The 19,675-nt window shown below is 36.7% G+C and overlaps 1 protein-coding gene and 1 pseudogene across 19 annotated transcripts in view; both read left to right on the top strand.

Annotated features, from left to right (window-relative positions):
- The window catches only part of BCAS3 (BCAS3 microtubule associated cell migration factor), a 480,755-nt gene that overhangs the window by 31,229 nt on the left and 429,851 nt on the right, over positions 1-19,675 (top strand). For all 18 annotated transcript variants that reach the window (XM_015247130.3, XM_015247132.3, XM_072940262.1 and 15 more), the window contains exon 6: positions 15,067-15,148. In XM_015247130.3, coding sequence (XP_015102616.2) covers positions 15,067-15,148 — 82 coding nt within the window. The remainder of the gene's footprint in view (positions 1-15,066; positions 15,149-19,675) is intronic.
- On the top strand, positions 5,972-7,199 carry LOC140686272 (cyclin-I-like; annotated as a pseudogene). Its single transcript, XR_012059975.1, has 2 exons — positions 5,972-6,043; positions 6,185-7,199. The product of XR_012059975.1 is annotated as a cyclin-I-like (transcript).

Raw genomic sequence — 19,675 nt, 5'->3', positions numbered from 1 at the left:
ATATGGTTGTGACTCATTCTTGCCATTACTGGCATTTTGGACCAGAAGGTTCTTCGTTATGAGGGCCAGTCCACTGTAGGATATGTAGCCTCAGCTATGGCCTCCATCTGCTAGGTGCCCAGAGCAACTCCCTTACTTGTGACAATTAAAAATGTCTCCAGACATTGCCAAACACCCTCTGGTTGAGAACCACAACTCCAGAGAAAATACTGGTTGAAACTGCTGGCTTAAATACATATAATTTGATGGGAAAAGTTGTTGTGTGTAGTTAAGAATACTGAGGATTCTCTTTCTCCCTCTCTCCCTCTCTCTCTTTCTCTCCCTCTCTTTTTCTCTCTATTATATATCTATACATCTATATATAATATAGACACATACATATAAGGGATTTTATATATATACAAACACTCATACATACACACACCTTAGTAAGAATTGTAAGAACTGAAATTATCTTTTTAAAGATATTGAAATAAAATTATTAAAGTGCTATCCATTATTGTTTCCTGTTCTTTGCCTTAATATTCATTCAAGTTGGTAAAGTTGTCAATAATCAGTTTTTTCATCTTTTTTCCTGATGGGAAGAAAGAGATAATAGGAAATTTTAGTTTTCAGGGGACTTTTTTTTTTTGACTTTTTTTATTTTTTACTTTTTTAGTGGAGGGAGGTAATTAGATTTATTTATTTATTTTTAGAGGAGGCACTGGGGATTGAACCCAGGACCTCGTGCATGCTAAGCATACACTCTGCTGCTTGAGCTATACCATCTCCCCTTCAGGGGACTTTAAAAGGAAATTGAACTAGTATTTGTATTTGCAAAATTTTGTTCATATTCAATTTAAGGTTTGAAGTTTGGACATAGGACCATGAGAATGAAAGGGAGAATTTCTTTTTTTTTTAAACTTCTTTTTAAAAAGAATTTTTTTGGGGGGGAGAAGGGTAATTGGGTTTTTTTTTTTATTATTTAAATGGAGGTACTGGGGATTGAATCCAGGACCTCCTGCATGCTAAGCACACACTCTACCACTGAGCTATACCCTCTCCCAAGAATTTTTTTTTTTTAAGAATTTCTGATTTCCTAGTTTTTGATTCATTTTGTCTATGAGTTTTAATATTTTCTGGGAATCTTGATTTTACATTAGTAGTTGGGAGAATTTTTTGTAAACCTCTCTAGAACTATGATCATGTCTTAATGGTCTTTGAACATGTGTTGTCAGGTACATTGCCAGTTCGTTGTATGTATGTGTGTGTATTTACATATGTATTTATGTGTATGTATGTTTAATAAATGTGTTTCAGGATTTCAATCTTTTGTTGGATATTTTCATCCAAGTGTGCTAGAGACTCAATTTCAGAAAGATCCAAGCTAAGTTTCATAATCTTTTGCTGTTTGCTCTTATTCCGTTCTATTCACAATCTGTCTGTTCTTCCTAAAATCTCTCTCTCTCCCTTTTTTTTTTGTTTTGGTTATTAGAGGTACTGGGATTGAACCCAGGACTTTATGCATGCTAAGCACACACTCTACCACTGAGCTATATACCCCACCCCTCTAAAATCCCATTTTTATTAATTAACAGAATCATCATTTTCCCATTCAGCCACACTGAAACTTTAGGGTTTGTGCCACATAATAGGAGATAGAAATGTAACTGAGGCCTGAGCCCTGCCTTGAGGAGATCGTATTTTATTTATGCAAAATGTTACTACATAATTGCAGTCTATGTTAGTGCTTCTCAAATGGGAAGCGTTTTGCCCCCAAGGAAATGTTTGTCTATGTTTGGAGACATTTTTTATTGTCACCATTAGGAGTTGTTACTGGCATCTAGTGGGTAAAAGCCAGAGATGCTGCTAAACATCCTACAATTTACAACCTCTGACAGCAAAGAATTGTTCAGTCCAAAACATCTGTAGTGTTGAGAAACTCTGGCCCATGAGATGAGTGTTTCTGTGGAGGTTCTGAATAGAGAGCTGAGTAGTGATGGGATGCCTGGGGGAGTTTTGACACTTGTGCTGCAGAGTGGAGTTTCATAATATTAATATAAATAGTAACGACTTTTTTTAATGATCAGAATATGCCACACATTATTTTTAGCGTATTGCCTATTATTGTCATATTGTCCTGTCAGTTTTACTAGTTAGTGCTTTCCCATTTTACAGATGAAAAAAATTGAATCTCATATTTAACCAGCTCAGCTTCTTTGATAAGTGCCTGAAAAAAAAAAGACTATATATTTTAGAGCAGTTTTAGGTTCATAGCAAAATTGAGTGGAAGGTACAGAGAGGTCCCATGTACCTCTTGCCTCCACAAACCCTCAGCCTCCCTACTGTCAACATTCCACATCAGAGTGGTAGATTGTTAGAATCAGTGACCCTACTCTGACACCTCTTTATCACTTAAAGTCCTCGACTTACATGAGGGTTCACTTTTGGTGCTGTACATTCTATGGGTTTTGACAGATGTATGATGACATATACCCACTATTACAGCATCATTCAGAATGCCCTCACTGCCCTAAATATCCTCTGTCCTCTGCATATGCCCTGCTCTAAAAATCTTCTGTACTCCCTCCCCTGGCAACCACTGATCTTTTTACTGTTCCTATAGTTTTGTCTTTCTAGAACACCAGATGGTTGGAATCATATGATATGATATCATACAGTTGCTCTTTCAGCTTCTTTCACTTAGTAATATATATTTAAGTTTCCCTCATGTCTTTTCCTGGCTTGATAGCTCACTTGTTTTTAGTGCTGGCTAATATTCCATTGTCTGGAGGTACTGCAGTTTATTTATGACAGATAAGTTTTCAAAAATTAAGATACAGCATACATACCATAGTCTAGATCCCAAGCCTATAGTTTGATGATTGTGTGTTTAAAAGTTAATGTAAGTGTGTAGGTGTGTGTATGCACACATAAGTGAAACTGCCACTGAGAACAAAATGTGGAGCATTTTTCTTACCAAGTCAGTATTTACCCCCCCCCCCCCCAGTAAGGCAGTCACGATTCTGACTGTAGCTTAGCTTTGCCTCACACTGAATTTCATATAGAGGTACACAGGATGTGCTGCTTTGTGCCTGTCTTTCATACTGTGTCTTTTTCAGATTCATCCATGTTGTTGCATTTGGCAGTACTTTGTATTTTTAATTTTTTTCCCATTACTTTGTTTTATTCCAAGGATTGACTATATCACAGTTTTTTTGTTTTTCTGTTTTTTAAGCTGTTCTCCCTTTGATGAGCATTTGTGTGTCTGGCTTTTGGCCATAGTGAATAAAGCTCCTGTGAACATAATTGTAGATATGTGTACTTTATTTCTGGTTACAAACCTAGGAGTAGAATTGGGTTAGGCATGTATTTAACTTTATTAGAAATGACCTGGAGTTTTCCAAAGAGGTTATACCATTACGCACTTCCATCCACGACATCACAGAGTTCTGGTTGCTCCATTTCCTGCTACCTTTGGTGTTATCAGTTATTTTTTTATCATCTTATCAATCTTACAAGTTTGTATGATATCTCTTTTACAGAAGAAAAACCTTAGGCTTTTTTGATGTAATCATTTTCTCTTTGGTTAGATAGCTGTTGCAAAACTATCTTCAGTCAACAGATTATATCAGGATAGGTTTACAATACCAGTAAAACATGACAAAGTCTTTTAAAAGTGGAAAAAGCTGTAAGCCAAAATTGGCTTATCTGTAGCGCGGTTTTCTCTCTTTCCCTTTTCTATTGGACATGTATTCGGCACGGAATAAAATAACGAGTTCAAGGGAATCCAGTTCGTGTGTCTGAGTGATTACGAAGTGTTTATGACAGCTGCTAGGCTGACACTCTCTATAATGGTGTTACATTGACTTCTGAACACCTTCCAGTCTGCCTCTAGGCGTGTGTGTCTGTGTAGTCTGAGTGGTTTTACATTAACATCTACCCTGAGTAAGATCTTTTGACTACAGAAGTGTTACTTGCAAATGGAAGATACCATTAGGGCTGCTTCAAAGCTCTGGAATGGTATTTGGTTTGGTGGTGCTTTAGTAACGGCTGGGGTTTTGAAGTGTAATGTCTAAATCTGCGTTGCATAACCGGAGGAACGTGTGACCTTAAACTGCTTTTCTTTGATCTTCCTTTCAAAAATCAGGCTGAGGGGAAAAGGTTAAAGTTGCCTTAAAATATTCTGCTCTATGTGTGTAAAAATTTGGAAGTATGAAGATATGATTACAAGTTCCGTTCATTATTTATGTTCTGCGGTTTTCATATTGTTCTTGAAACTCACTTCCTTCTTGCCTCAAGTTTTGTATTTTGAATTTAGTGTCAAGACCAAAATACTGACTTGGTTGCCGTCTGCTTTATGTGGTTAGCAAGTATCTGTTCTATAAGTTGTTAGTCCTCACAAATATGCGTTTTAGGTGGTTTTTGTGGTTTACATTTTTTTTCTTGATGGCATACAGAGTAGGTTACAGAGATACTGACACTCTGACATTAACTGAATCATTTGTGGTTAGCTAGGCAAAAATAAAACAAAAAACTTATCCCCTTCTTCCTCCTACTTTTAGGAGCTTTCAAAAGAATTACTTTTTACCATTAGGAGTGCTTTCCTCAAACTGTGCTATCTTGAGTTTTTGAAATTGTTGGAGCAGAACTACAGCACATAAAATAACCCCCTGGCAGTGACTGTGACTTTTTCGAGAAAAAAGGCCTGAGTTTAAAAACTGTTCTTGAATACAGTTTATTAATAGGAGATTCTGATGGCTCTTTGATCTGGTCATTTTAAGGGAGTATTTTTCTTTGTTTCCTTATGTCTGAAATGAAAATATATCATCAGATTGCCGACTCCAGAGAGAGAGCTTGCTTTGTAGTTATGATAACCACTCACGTGGCGAGGTGCCGTTCTTCTGTTGCTTAGGAACTGAATACTTTAGAATAAGATGACACTTCCCTGTCCTTCACCTATCTCTCTTTTTTTATATTTTTATCCTTTCTATAAAAATTGTATAGATGCATATATATTTACCTTTTCTCCCTAATTAAAAAAAATTATTGTCACTTTGTAAGTTAAACTGTCACCAAAGTCTCCTTTTTAAAGAATTTCATCAGTTCAGTTCTGTTGTCTATATGATTACTTAATGTGAAAGTTAGCGAAGTGTAACTTACATACTTATTTATTTAAATAGGCCGAATGAGGCTTTTGTGTTGCTTTAGGAACTGAATTCTTTAGTATAAGACCTTATCATGGTGAGAGGGTAATAGCTCAGTGGTAGAGCCCGTGCTTAGCATGCCTGAGGTCCTGGGTTCAATCCCTAGTACCTCCATTAGGGAAAAAAAGAAAAAAGGCTGTCTGTCTCTTCATCCCCCCATCTCTCTGTATTTTTGCCTTTTATCCGTATTTTTTGGGCGGGACGGTTATCAAGGAGGGTTAAAATGTATTTATGAAATCTTCACTTTTTCCATATATATGTAAGTAAACATTAACAGACTTTTTAAAGCAGATTTAGGTTTACTTAAAAATTGAGCAGACCCCTGCCTCCCCAGCCTTCCCCCGCGAGCGGACGCGGCAGCGCCTCTGTCTCGCGTTTTAAAATCCCCCCCCCTTTCCCCTTCCTTTTTTTTTTTTTTTTTTTGCCCTCTTTCCCCTTCCTCCCCCACCCCTCCTTTTCTCCCTTCCCCTCCCTTTCACCATTTCCTCTCGGAGGCGCTTCCCCCGGGCAGGGGCAGAGCCGGCCCCACCCCCCCGCCTCTCCCCGGCCCGCGCCGCCGATGGAGAGAGGGAACCCTGTCCCCACCCGGGCACAAGCGGCGGCGGCCTCAGGTCCAGGGGTGTCACGGAACTAATTCGCTGCCCGACCCGCCGGCTGCAGCTGTGCGGCCCGCGCCCGCGCCCTCTGGCCCCAGTCCCCCTCTTCTCCTTCCTCAGGCGGCCCCATCCTCGTCCCGTGCGCCCATCTGCTGCGCGCTGAGGAAAGTGAGGTGGTAACGGCCCCGGATGACCCCGCGTCACCTCTGGGAGGCCTACAGCTCTGCCGGGGAGGAGGAGGAGGAGGAAGAGGAGAAGGTAGCTGCATCAAGCTGGATGGCAGGAAGATCCAAAGGATATCGTGAAGTTTCCAGGGCCTTTGGAAAACCAGAGACTGTCTCCTGTTGGGAAAGGCAGTCTCTAGGGAAGCAGGTGAATGTGCCAAAAATGCCTACAAATCAGAATGTTTCTCCATCCCGGAGAGATGAAGTGATTCAGTGGCTGGCCAAACTCAAGTACCAATTCAGTCTTTACCCAGAAACATATGCACTGGCTAGTAGTCTTTTGCACAGATTCTTAGCTACTGTGAAGGCCCACCCAAAGCACTTGAGTTGTAGTGCAATCGAATGTTTTTTCCTGGCTGCCAAGACTGTTGAGGAGGATGAGAGAATTCCAGCACTGAAGTTGTTGGCAAGAGATAGTTTCTGTGGATGTTCTTCATCTGAAATTCTGAGGATGGAGAGAATTATTCTGGATAAGCTGAGCTGGGATCTTCACCCAGCCACACCACTGGATTTTCATCACATTTTCCATGCCATTGCAGTGTCAGCTAGGCCTCAGTTACTTTTTAGTTTGCCAAACTGAGCTCATCTCAACATTTGGCTGTCCTCACCAAGCAACTACTTCACTGTATGGCCTGCAACCAACTTCTGCAATTCAAAGGATCCATGCTTGCTCTGGCCATGATTAGTCTGGAAGTGGAGAAACTCATTCCTGATTGGCTTCCTCTTAGAATTGAACTGCTTCAGAAAGCACAGATGGATAGCTCCCAGCTGACCCGCTGTCGGGAGCCATGGCACATCACCTTTCTACTCTGCAGTCCTCCCTGCCTCTAAATTCTGTTTATGTCTACTGTTCCCTCAAGCATGCCCTGGTGACCTGTGACAAAGGAGTGTTCAGATTACATCCCTCCTCTGCCCCAGGCCCAGAGTTCTCCAAGGACAACAGCAAACCAGAAGTGCCAGTCAGAGGTCCAGCGCCTTCTACCATCATCTCCCAGCTCGAATGGGTGCAAGCATACCTCTGCTGAATGCAAAGTAGAGGAAATGAAAGTGAACACCTTCTACGATGAGATCAAATGGCTCTGTAATGAAGATAATGCTTCAGAAAATGTGCGTTCTGTGTATGGCACTGATTTATCAAGGCAAGAGGGACATGCTTCCTTTGTCTACCTTTGCAGCCTGTTTCTGTCATGTAGCTTCAAGGGTTACCTTCAAGTGCAAACTAAGGTAGACTACTACTCTGGGAATGGGAACATGGAAAACCAGGAGAGGCTATAGAAAGGTGTATACCTTATCAGGCTGATTTGAAATGAGCCAGAAAAAAAACATTTATTTGTATGGCTAATTATAAGTCAACATTATTTAAGCACTCAAAGACCAAAAACAGTGTAAAATTCAAGATTGAAAAATTTTTTTAACTAAAAAATTTGTTTGTAGTGTGTCAGTTCCACCCTTTTCTCTGCTTAAATGTAATGTAGATTACCCTGTGTCAGAAATTCAGTATATTTTTTTTAAAGTTCCAAAATTCCTAGCTAGCAAACCCTGTCCCAGAATCCTGATTTAATTTTCATCTTGCTTTTACTTGCTGCTGCTTTGAATACTTACTGAATTTTATGCGTGTTGATCTTCTCCTGACTTCCACTGATGAGGAAACCCTCAAATTTTCTTTAGCGATTTAGTGAACAAATTCTTTGTGTAACAGCCCTGTTTAACCCATGATTCAAATTCAAATTAATCTGGAAAAGGTACTTCAGAATTGCCTCATGAATGAGAAGAAGTTATAAAAAAGGACTCCCATTACCATGTTGATTTGTTTGTCTCCTTTCAATTTCTAGAGTTTGGAAACAAAATTATTTTCACTTTTGTTTATTTTAAATTGAAGCTTAAAAGTGGCATGTGATTAGGACACTTAGATTTGTTGAAAGCATTTTTGACATTCGTATAAAAGAATTTGATAAAATTGGTATATCCTGGTGCTCACCAAAGAAATATGTTCTGTAACAGCTGAAATTGATTTTTTTTTTGGATAACTGATCAATTCACTCATTTATAATCAGTAGGAGAGACTGACTAGATGTTGGAGCAGCTCTATGACTTGGATCGGTAGTATGTAATAGCTGAATTCAGTGCCCTAGTTTTATGTTTAGCTATTAGGATTTTCTAGAAAAAGTTAATACCCCTGCCTCCCCAGCCTACCTATATTTCTTCATGACTTAGGGATCCTGAGCTCTCTGTGCAGTCTGAAGAAGATATTGCAGTCAGAACCATGTACTGATGATAAAAGCCTCTGGTAGCAATAAAGCTTGTCCTTAACCTTAAAAAAAAATTGAGCAGAAAGCACAGAGCTCTTTTTAAGAACTTCATTTCAGTTACGTCTCTATGATTGGTACATGTGAAACAATTAGAAAAGATTGATAACTACATTTGTTAATTTACGTGAGCTGTTTTTATATCACTGATGGTAAGAAAACTGTTTGCAGGTAAAAACATTATATAAACACAGGCAGGTTGGAATGACTGGGGGATATTTGCCAGAGAGAGTGGCAACTGCTTGGATCGTGAGCCGGAGTGTGAGGACTGATGTGTTAAGAGCTGCTGCCCAGATGAGGTGCTGTTGGCCCCCTTGGTTGTCCTTTTCTTGGGAGCTGAAAAGCTTAGGAAGTAATTCACCAGTGGGTTCCAGAATGAGTTGTACCAGAATGTGTTTCATGACATGGTATTATCACAGATTTTCAAGTATTAAGTATTAACATGTTTTGAAAACAGTAGGGCAAGGGGAAATTGTGCTAAGTACCATTAAGATTGAATAATGAGGCCAAAATAGACTTAATCATTTATTTATCAGTACATTAATTCAACTAGCGTCTTCTTGATTTAACTCTCTCCTGAGTGCCAACTATGTGTTACGTATTTTAAATCACACAGTTGCTTTGTTAGATATGTCACTGCTGTTATTTTAAGGACAAACTCAGATTTAGCAAATTTGTATGGTTAATAAACACAAGTCCAATTTATTTTCTGCTATAATAAACTGTTGGAATCACTGATGTTGTTGATGGGTGCTCTTTGTAACTGATGGCTTGGCATATTGTACATACTTGGCAATGTTGCCATAGGCCATGATTTTGGGAAAAGAGTAAAATGTCCAGGCTCCCACCTCTTGGCTGCTTTTACTTGGTTTGATTTCCTACGTGGAACCAGAGGCATTACTTTTCTGGAGAACTCAGACGTGAGAGATATCTTTGAAAGTTAGGATGTGCTTAAGATAAACATGAGGAATTCTTTTTCTGATGTCTTTCATGTCTAGTGGCTTGGTCCTTTAATCTGTATTTCCAGTCTAAAACTGATCTACTGTGTATGATATAGCCATTTTGAAAAATAGGTAAATTAATGCTCATTTTAATTAATTTATTTTAGAGATTAGAGCTTGTTAAAGTATTGATCAGGAAGAACTACTAGTCATATCTTTTGTTTTTGAACTGCTTGAGTAATAGGAGAAAGATAATTTTTGTATGTTTCCTATCTTTAAAAGGGACTAAATTTGCTTTGACTGTTTTTGTATGAATTGTTACAAATTAACATTTTTTGACTTCAAGGGATATCATTTTGTTATAACTCAACCATCATACCTTAGTAAAGGGGAGAGATTGTTCATTACTGGATTTGGAATTAAGATATGAATTCAGTTAAGTACAGAAACCTCTACTTTTTATTTTCCTTTTTCAATTTTATTAGATGGGATTATCACAGTCCAACTGCACATGCACATTATATTGCATGTAAATACATATATACAGTACACTGCACCAGAAAGCTCTACTTTTTTCCAGAGCTTCTGCAATGAGTTCTCGAATCTCATTCATATTCTGTATTGTTCATCATACCTAGTGCTGGAAATTGAGGATCCTTCAGGACAGAAGTCTTACATCATGTGCCCTGATAGAGGACCACTGCGATAAAGGTTGTTTATATACTCAGTTTGAGGCAGCATTGCTTTTCCAAAGGAGACTGATTTATGCATTTCATCACTGTGCATAATAGATTTAAATCCATCGTTTCTTAGAATCAAGCAACTGTGTTGGGCACGAGTATTAGACTATTCATAACTAAATTCCAATAAGCATATGAAAGGGTTGTTCAAGCAACCTCCTTAGTGATAAAGAAAATGCAGATTAAAATCACAGTGGGAATCCCACTGAATGCTTACCAGAATGGCAGACACTAATTGTTGGTGAGGATGTGGAGCAGGTAGAGAACTCTGTTAACTCTGGTAAATTGGTACAATCACAATAGAAAACTGTTTTGTTAAAATCTACAAAATATGCACATATTCATAATACAAAAGCAATTCCACTAGTAAATACCCCAAAGACGTACTTAAATAAGTTCACTAAATGATATGTGTAAGAATGTTCATAGCAGTATTCTTTATGACATTATATTAAAAATAGTAAAAACCATGACACTCACATGGACACATCAAAATGAACACATCATAGATTTTATTTAACTTATTAATTAATAAGATGTTAAGTAAGTTGTCATCGCTGATTCAGAGGAGAATCTGAAAAACCCATATAGGCAATTAGGAATGCTGAAATGGACTTGTTAAGAGATGCAAACCTACCTAATATTTTATTGAGACTAAAAGGTCCTGCCTGGAATCATCTTTTTTACAAGTGGAATTCTGTTGTATCTCTGCCAGACAATTCATTTGCATTTCTGTGGACAAGATTCGATTGCATTACTATCAGTTTCTACACCTTGCAGTATTGTGAAATAGTCCAGTCAGGACAAAGGTCCAGATCCTTCCAGAATCAAATAACCTCAGAGGGTCCACTAGACAACTCTTGGTAATCCATTGAAAGATTACACAGTAATCTTTTTCCCATGTGAAAGTTTTTTTGTTTTTGTTTTTGCCATTTTTCCTGACATCTTAAGAGCCAAAAACGAAAACAACCCAGAAATCCATCAATAGTAGAATGGATAAACTGTAGTATTTTCATATAGTGGAAATCAATATAGCAACAGAAATAAAAAACTGCCATCATGTGCAACAATATGGATGAATTGCACAGGCATGTAATGTGTGAAAGAATCTATTCACAAGAGAGTGCACGATATGGGATGCCATTTACCTAAAACTGAACAAGTAAAACTTATGTAAAGCTTTAAGTCAAGATAGTGGTTATGGTTATTCTTGAGTTGGGTTTGTGACTGGAATGGGGTGCGGAGGGACCTCTGAGTATCCATAATGTTCTATTTCTTGATGTCTGTGCTGGTAACAGAGGTGTATTATCATTGAACATTCATCAAGCTGTGCATATACCTTAGATTATGTATTATTTCTCTGTTTGTTATCTTTCAATAAAGTATGCTGAAAAGAATCAATTGCAGACCACAATTTCTCCATGTGACCAGTGTCTAAAAGGGAAGTTGAGGGTATAAATATGTACTCTTGTCCGAACTGTATGTTGCTGTAGAGCATTATTATTGTCCTTTGTATTTGATTGAGTTTTAGTTTTGCAGTCGGATGCCTTTGAAAAGTCATCAGGGTTTGAGAAACAAGTTGGGTCGTGAGGGCTGGATGAGCTTCATATGTTTTTAGATTTCTCTAAAAGCAGCTATAGAGCGCTCCCACAACTGTTACAGCCTTTTCTCTCTGTGTATGATTGTCTCGCTGTTATAATTTCCTTTTGCCTTAGACTGAGTTGTGAGATTCTAAACTTGTACTCCCCCACCCCCCTTTTTGGTTTGGTATGTAATTTGCATATTTTCACCATGCGAAAGCTATTTTCTATGGTTGGAAAAGATTTTTTTCCTGCAGTGTGAACAAATCATTCTTTGTTCTCCTTATTGTGCCTCCAAACTGGTACGTCCGGTTTATGCTCCAAACAACAAAAGTCTGTCATCAGAAATTAAAATGCCAGTAAGAACAAAGGCAGAGACCCATGAGGAGCTATTGGAGAGGTTTCCTCCCTGTTTGCTCCTCTCCCCAAGTTACCGCAGTTGCCAGGAAGTTGGAACGTTGCTTGGTACACTCCTTCCTTGTAGTTCTACCCTTGCATTTACTATTATTGTTGGTTTAAAAGTGGACTTAGAGCTCCTGGTAATTCTTGTCAGGATCAGTAAAACCGGCATCTCTGAGATTCTTTGACATTTTCAGTGAGCTCTTTTAAAGAAACCTGAAAATCACTTTGAAAGCCTTAAAAAAACTTGATCAGTTTTGACACTCATTTATTTGAGAGCAAAATTACCAGTGAACGTACTGTATAAAATTATTAGAGGCAATTGAAAATGGCAGCTAATGTGGAGCCCGTGAGGACATATCCGCCCTCTCTGTGTCCTACCTAAAATGTGCACATCTTCTCTGTACACACTGTGTTAGCTCTGTCTCTATTTTGAAATCATATTTCAATAAAGAGTTTGCTTATGCTATTTGGAGTGTTCTCTCTGGGAAGTTTGACATTGTAACTCACTTTGGATATTCAGAATCATGCTTCTAACAATCTTGATTTTCACCTATTTACAAACATCTATAAATAGTGATAATGTCTCTCTCCCCCCTTCCCTTATAAGTAAAGATTCTAGGACCTTAAAACTGAGAGGAAATGAAGGATGGGTGATGAGTGTGGGGATGCATTTTGTAATCAATCCTAATGTTTTTTTCTTACCTGTTGCTGTCCATTTGAAGAGGGATTTAGAGTAAAGCTTAGGACAGAATAGGGCATTTAGGTTTGTTTTGAAAGCCGTTATGCTCAAAAGCATGTTGTGTTCACATTGCAAAATGTTTTTGTATGTCGAAGTTAGCTTTTGTGTATTAAATCCAGTGATAACAAACGTTTATCATATTGTGAATATGCCAAGCTAGGTCTGTTTTATTCTTTATTGTTTAGTGTAATTTAGTATAGCAACTCAGTTAAATATGGTGACTTTTTTTTTTCTAACTTTAAGGCTTTTTTTTGGTAGGACCAAAAGCTAAATGCTAGGTTTGTGGCATATGGAAATAATAGTAGAGAGCCATGTATTTTGTGTTAGAATACTATGATTTGTTATAGGTATAAACTTTACCTGTGAGAAGTGGTTTTCATTACTCTGAATTATAATTTCAAGGCAAGTTCTACAGTATTGTTTTATAATTTACTTTTCATTTCATTGTTAACAGAAGTAGTATATATAAACTGAAGTTATTTATCCATTGCCCAACTACAATTTATTTTCAAAAGGTAAATGACCTGGTAGCTTTCATGGTGATAGCCAATACTGCATCCTAATGTAATTGGATTACATTAGTGCTATACCTTTCAGTGAAAGTATGCTTAAAATCAAAGAGATGGCAATATTTAGATTTTAGATAATGTAATCAGTGCTTTGGGTGGGAGATTTAACCAAATGACCCTTTAAGGCTTTTTCTAAATTTAAAATTCTGTTCTTTAAGAGTAAAATGGAGACTTAGAGCTGCAATATATAACGGCTGTGGTTTTTCATTTAGAAAGTTCATGTTTACAAAGGAATTTGTAGAGAGGTAAATTCTTACGGTTTGCTGTCCTGAGTTCGCAGCCTTTGTGTGTTTAAGTGGTGGTAGGTGGTGCTATTGTTGCATAGTTAGTGGGAAGAGCCTAGCTCTCCTCTTGTCTTCTGTATCCCAAGTGTTACAGAGGGATTTGACATTGTGGCTAATAAATAAATTTTAATAATTGTTATAAGAAAAATGAATATGAAGGCTCTTTGGGTGTTACCACAATTTAACAGTTATAAGAAACAAGAATATTTACAGTTTGCAGCTCTTAAATTCAGATAGAAGAGACACTGGAGATCTAAAAAGTAGTTAATCTCAGTCAGCGCTGCAGATTTATAGTTTAATATTGGAAGATTTATAAGACTTTTATTTCATAATATATACAATGTTGATATTTTAAACTGCTTGTTTGGCAGGCCTATTAAAAAAATACCATCAGCATATTTCCTTTGAATGTTTGTTGTTATTACATCTGTTATAAGTTCTTGGGTATTTAGAACTAGTTTTATAATGTTTGCCATTTTCTGTATCTGATGTTACATATTCCATCAAACATTCGACATTTATGAAAATGTATTAGAAACTACATTACCACTTATAAGTAGTCTAGAAAGCCTTTCTTACCTAATTCTAATTTAATCTGTTCAATATTTCAATTAGCAGCAAACTGTTCTCTTGAACCACTAATTTTGAAAAGCAGTTGTTTTCATACTTGATACATATATTAGTATATCTCTTTTTTACTTTTGGATTAATAGAATACAATTCTCTTTGTATTTGAGGAGCAAATCTGATACAACTCAAAATGAACAGATGTTGATACAGTGTTTGATCTATGTGTATAATAAGTGGGGAGGGTATAGCTCAAGTGATAGACCGTATGCTTAGTATACACAAGGTCCTGGGTTCAATCCCCAGTACCTCCTCCAAAAATAAATAAACCTAATCCCCCCCCAAAAAAACCCCTCCAAATATTTAAAAAGGAAAATAAGGAATATAGGTTTGTAGAGTTTAAGTGATTTACTCAAGGTGGTTAACAGCTAGGGTTGCAGAACCATAATTGGTACCTAAAATATTCCCCTTCCACTTCAGTGTTCTTTGCAGCATATTGTATTTTTTCTTATTTATGATATGTTTGCAAAAGTTAGTACAACATTTAAGTTTTACTTTTCAGGAAGCTAAGAATATTTATCTTTTTTTAAGTGGAAAATTGGATACTAATTAAAAAAATAATAGTTGCTTTACTCTAAATGGAAGGCAGTCCTATAGGAACTGAGCAGACAGCATAGATTATTAAAGATAAAAGATCATTTATTCAATTCACACCAAGCATGTGCTTCTATAACTTTCTAAAAATATTTATAATTTAAGATACTGATATGCTTAACGTATTCGATCAGCCATAACATGTGCTAGTGTGTATACATATATTACATTTCAGACAAAAAATTATGATAAAACTTTAGGAGATCTTGTTTTCGTATTATAACGTTCTGACCTGCATTTTCATTTACTAAATTTTTTTTTCTGTCTTCTTCCTGCAGATCAGTGGGGAAGCACAGGAACTCTTTTCTGTTCGACATGGCCCAATTCGAGCCGCTAGAATCTTGCCTGCTCCACAGTTTGGTGAGTGTAGCCCTTAAGAAGAAACAAATCATTCAGAAAGAGGTTTCTCTTTTATTGGTCTTGGACTGCAGACAGCAAGAATGATAACTAAGTCTGTGTTCCTCCAAGTGTCCATCCCCCTCCCCTCCCTCCAAGATAAACTCTTAGTTCTGTCAGTTGAGATGGAAATAGGTAATCTTAACCAATTCAATATGGCCATTCACTTTCTGCTGTGGTTTTGATTTATCTTCCTCCTCTTTGATCTCCATTTAGCCCCTGACTTTGCTGGCTCTTTCTTGAAGCCCTCTTCTCTCTTGGTTTTCATGGCACGGCTCTTCCCAGATCCCTTCCTTGCTGACTGTGCCGCTTTTGTTATGCTTCTGGTTTAGCTTTCTTCCGTGGCCATTCCCCACGCCTCTGTTGTTCTCAGCGTCTTTGCTGTCTCAGTTCTCCTGACCGCCTTGGAGAGCTTGGTTTTCACCATTATCTCGGCTGTAGGTGAATCTGCTGTCTGTACTGCCAGCTATGTCACAAGTATGGTTTCAGGTTTTTGACCTTGGATCTCCGCTTTACTCACTGAAATGTCTTCATGTTGCGTTTAAATATTGTGTGTTTTTTATTTAAAAAAAAAAGTCAGATATATGCTTAAACTACTCTTCTTGGGTGCCTAAATAACTCCCAATTCTTTAACGATCTGAGCCTTTTAAAGGTTGGTACTTTCTCCTTAACTTGCTTGTGTTCACTCAGTAATGTTTTTGCAGGTGCACTAAAAACAATCTTATTAATATCACTTGCATACTTAAGAAAGAGGATATTAAAATATTTTAATTCTATTATACTTTTAATGTTTATCCAGAAGTTGAGAAATCTCCCTTATACTACTTCTTTTTGCAGTTAATTCTATAAGTTGGTGAGAATGATGTTTATTAAAGCTTACTACCATGTGCATTAAGCACTTATCATGTGCATAAGTAATGTTAGGGATTCATTTAGTGATTAAATCTGCCTTTTATTGAATTGGGAAGAATGGTGGTAATGAGGCAATGATACTCTGCAGTCAGGTGGAGATTTTCATTGTTATTCAACTATGTGGCATATACAGAGCTCAACTCTGTCTCTCCTTTAAACTCATTCTCTGTTTCCTGTTGCATTTGTGTTTTGAAAGTTTCGACAAAGAAGATTGTAGGACATTCTTTTCTGATAGGTTTTTGGAATAGTCAGCTTTCTTCTTTGGATGGTTGGAATCAAGAAGAACTTCATTGCTAAAGGACTCTGCTGTGTATTTGTACCTTTTATATGTAATTCACAGAGGCAGATTTTTCTCCCTACATTTCATTTATGAAGTTCTTCTCTTTATACTAATTAGTAGTGTTCAACTTTTCTCAACTTTTTTTACTTTGGGCAGAAATACCTCATGAGAGAATATAAAGCTTTAAAACTTAATATTGCTAGTAGACTTTGGGTATGTTTAATTTACTTCGTTTAATTAAAAGAAATTTTTCTCCATTCACCATAATATACTTTTAAATACAGTATAATATATTTTCAACATGCTTTTTTAAGAATTAAACTATAATTTCACAAAGCTTAATGTTCTATTATGACTTGCAAAAATTACATGTGTTGCTTTTATTGTGTCTAATTTTTCAGGTTTGTTTTCATCAAAGTTATACATGCCACTGATCACATAAAAACTTATAATGGAAAATAGAATACCCCATTTCTTTCTTCGGCCCATTTTGGTTTTGTACTCATTTTGGTGGAATTAGTCCTTTAGTAGCTTCCTGAAAAAGGATGAAAAGGATGTGTGGTGTGTCTTGTTTGTCTGAAGATGTCTATTCTTTCTTAATTCTTGATGGCTAATTTGGCTGGGTAACACATACTTGTTTGTAAATAATGGTACTTCAGGAATTTCAAAGTATTGATCTGATGTTATAGTTGAAGCCGGTTTGATACCCTTTTCTTTGTATATGGCTTGTTTTTCCTTCTGAGAGCTAATAGATTGTTGGCTTTGTTCCCAGTGTTGTGAAACTTTTCACTGTTGTTTCTTGATCACACATTGTCCTGGGCCCCTTCAGTGTGGAAATGCAAGTAATACAGTTTTGAGAAAATTCCTTAAACTTTTTTTTTGTTTTTGAAGATTTCTTCTCCTAAGTTTTTCATGTTCTCTCTTTCTGGTACTTGTATTGTTTGGCTGTTAAAGCCGACTAGAATGATTAATTAGAAAAATAATTTCATTCCCATTCTTTTTGGGAGAGGATCTCAATATGGATTATTAACTCTTCTTGAATAATTCTTTTCTTGAATAGTTCATTTTTTTTAAGTCCTCACCTTCATGTGCCTATCTGTTTCCATCCGTCCGTCCTTCCTTTCCCTTTCTTTCTTTCTTTCTTTCTTTCTTTCTTTCTTCCTTCCTTCCTTCCTTCCTTCCTTCCTTCCTTCCTTCCTTCCTCCCTCCCTCCCTCCCTCCCTCCTTCCCTTCCCTTCCCCTTCCTTCCTTCCTTCCTTCCTTCCTTCCTCCCTCCCTCCCTCCCTCCCTCCCTCCTTCCCTTTCCTTCCTTCCTTCCTTCCTTCCTTCCTTCCTTCTTTTGAATTAATAAGTAATTAATAAGAGCTGTTGCATACCAGACTTATTAACTCTTTTGTGTACTAATTCCCTTACAGTGTATATTTCCAACATCATTTTGGGCCATCTCCGGTGTTCCCTATCTTGCCTATATCCTCTCCCCAACAACACTCATTCTCTTCTGATAGTTTTACTGAACTTCTTTCATTTCCTCAAGTGATCTGTCCGCTTTCTTCCAGGTCTTTTCCCTTGCTGTGTCCTCTCCTAGAGTACCCATGTCCTAACTCTCCTTGCACCTTATCCAGGGTCAGTAGTATGTGCTCCCATGGGACTTACTGGTTTTTATTTTAGTTGCTTATTTGCCACTTACTTGCTAAATTTGTAGGCTGTTTTCATATCTTAAGTACCTCACAGAGCACTTGTTACAAGATGTTAATAAATACTTGAATGTTGCTGCCTAGAACAATATTTACAAAGTTATGATCTGGAAGAAAAGCAAGGTCCCTTTCTGTAGGTGTTTGTGCAAAGTCTGTCTCTTAACTAAAAGTGAATGAAGTATTTGGATGTCCTTTTATCTCACAGAGGGTCATCATTGTATTTAATGGGCATTTACCCATATTAACACAGTTCTTGCTTCCCTGTTTCTTCATGGTCACTAACAATAATTGATTACTTTCTTGATAAACCTATACCTGCTTTAGAATTTTTTTTCACTTCAGTGTTTCAGAAAGCTGTGACCAATCAATGTGTATTCTCATATCAGTTAAAATCTTTCTTTTTAGAACTTAATTCCACGTGAAGTAAATTCTTATTCATTACTCTTAGTAGTAGTTTTTAGTGACTCAGTACCTCACGTGTGAAATAATATACAGCAATATGTATGATTTAATATATGTTAAAATTTTTATATAATTAGAGACTTTGTGCTAGTAGTGGTTATTTCCAAGGAGTGGGATCAGAGGACACTTTTACTTTAAAATGTTTTTAATTTCTTAAAATGAAGGCTGTATAATTCTAATCAGTTAAAATGTTCATTATAAAAATTCAGCGAATACTGAAAATTCACATGATCTTATGTTATCAGAGATAAACCCAGGTTAACTTTTAACTTTCCTTCTTTCTTTACTCAGATATCAAGCATGCATTAACAGCTTAGAATATGCATTTCCTACTTTTTTTCTCTTACTTTTTCATACATGCATAAAATTTACTTGTAGTATTATGTCCAGGGCCTCATTCAAGTTTTTTACATGTATTAATATGTCTTTGCTCAAAAATTTATAGGTATCTAGGTTTTTTCCAGTTTGTATTATGAACATCTTTCCATTTCAAAACTTGAATTTCTTTTAGCATTGTTAAAAATTGTCATTCCATTGGATGAACATTTATATTAATTGTAACCTTTTTCCTATAACAGGCTATGTTGTTGTATACTTCTCCATGTGTACATTTTAAAAAATATATAGAATTATTTTTAGGATCACTCATAGAAGGGGAATTACTGAGTCAAAGAATGTATACATTTAAAATTTTGATAAGTGCTGTAAAATTGCTTCTCAGAGAGTATGCTGTCATTTATATATGACACTTCCTTTTTTCCCGGTTCTATCCTCTGTCATAGATCTTTCAGTCTATGTCTATGTGATGGAGACAAATCCTCTTCATTTGCAATTTTTCTGTCTTTGAATGCTAGGGAGAGTGGAAAAGTCTTCATATTTTTGCTGTTTATTCTAATAACACCATGTTTGTACTCTTTGCTCTTACTGATTTGAGCTTTTTACTAGACTTTTAGTGATAAATCATTATGGACATGTATCCTGTAGACTTCCTTTATAGTTTGCAACTTAACCTTGTTATTTGGTGGAATCTCTCGGTTTTTATGTTATATGTCTTTAGTTTCATGCAAAGAACAACACCTTTGCCTATTTTACCATGTCTAAGTTTAAATCATGACTCTCCTTGAAAGTTGAATTAAAAGTTTT

This window comes from Vicugna pacos, chromosome 16, assembly GCF_048564905.1.
Source record: "Vicugna pacos chromosome 16, VicPac4, whole genome shotgun sequence".
In the NCBI taxonomy this organism is placed as follows: domain Eukaryota; kingdom Metazoa; phylum Chordata; class Mammalia; order Artiodactyla; family Camelidae; genus Vicugna; species Vicugna pacos.
The sequence above is the reverse complement of the archived record's forward strand: the minus strand, read 5'-3'. Positions and strand labels throughout refer to the sequence as shown.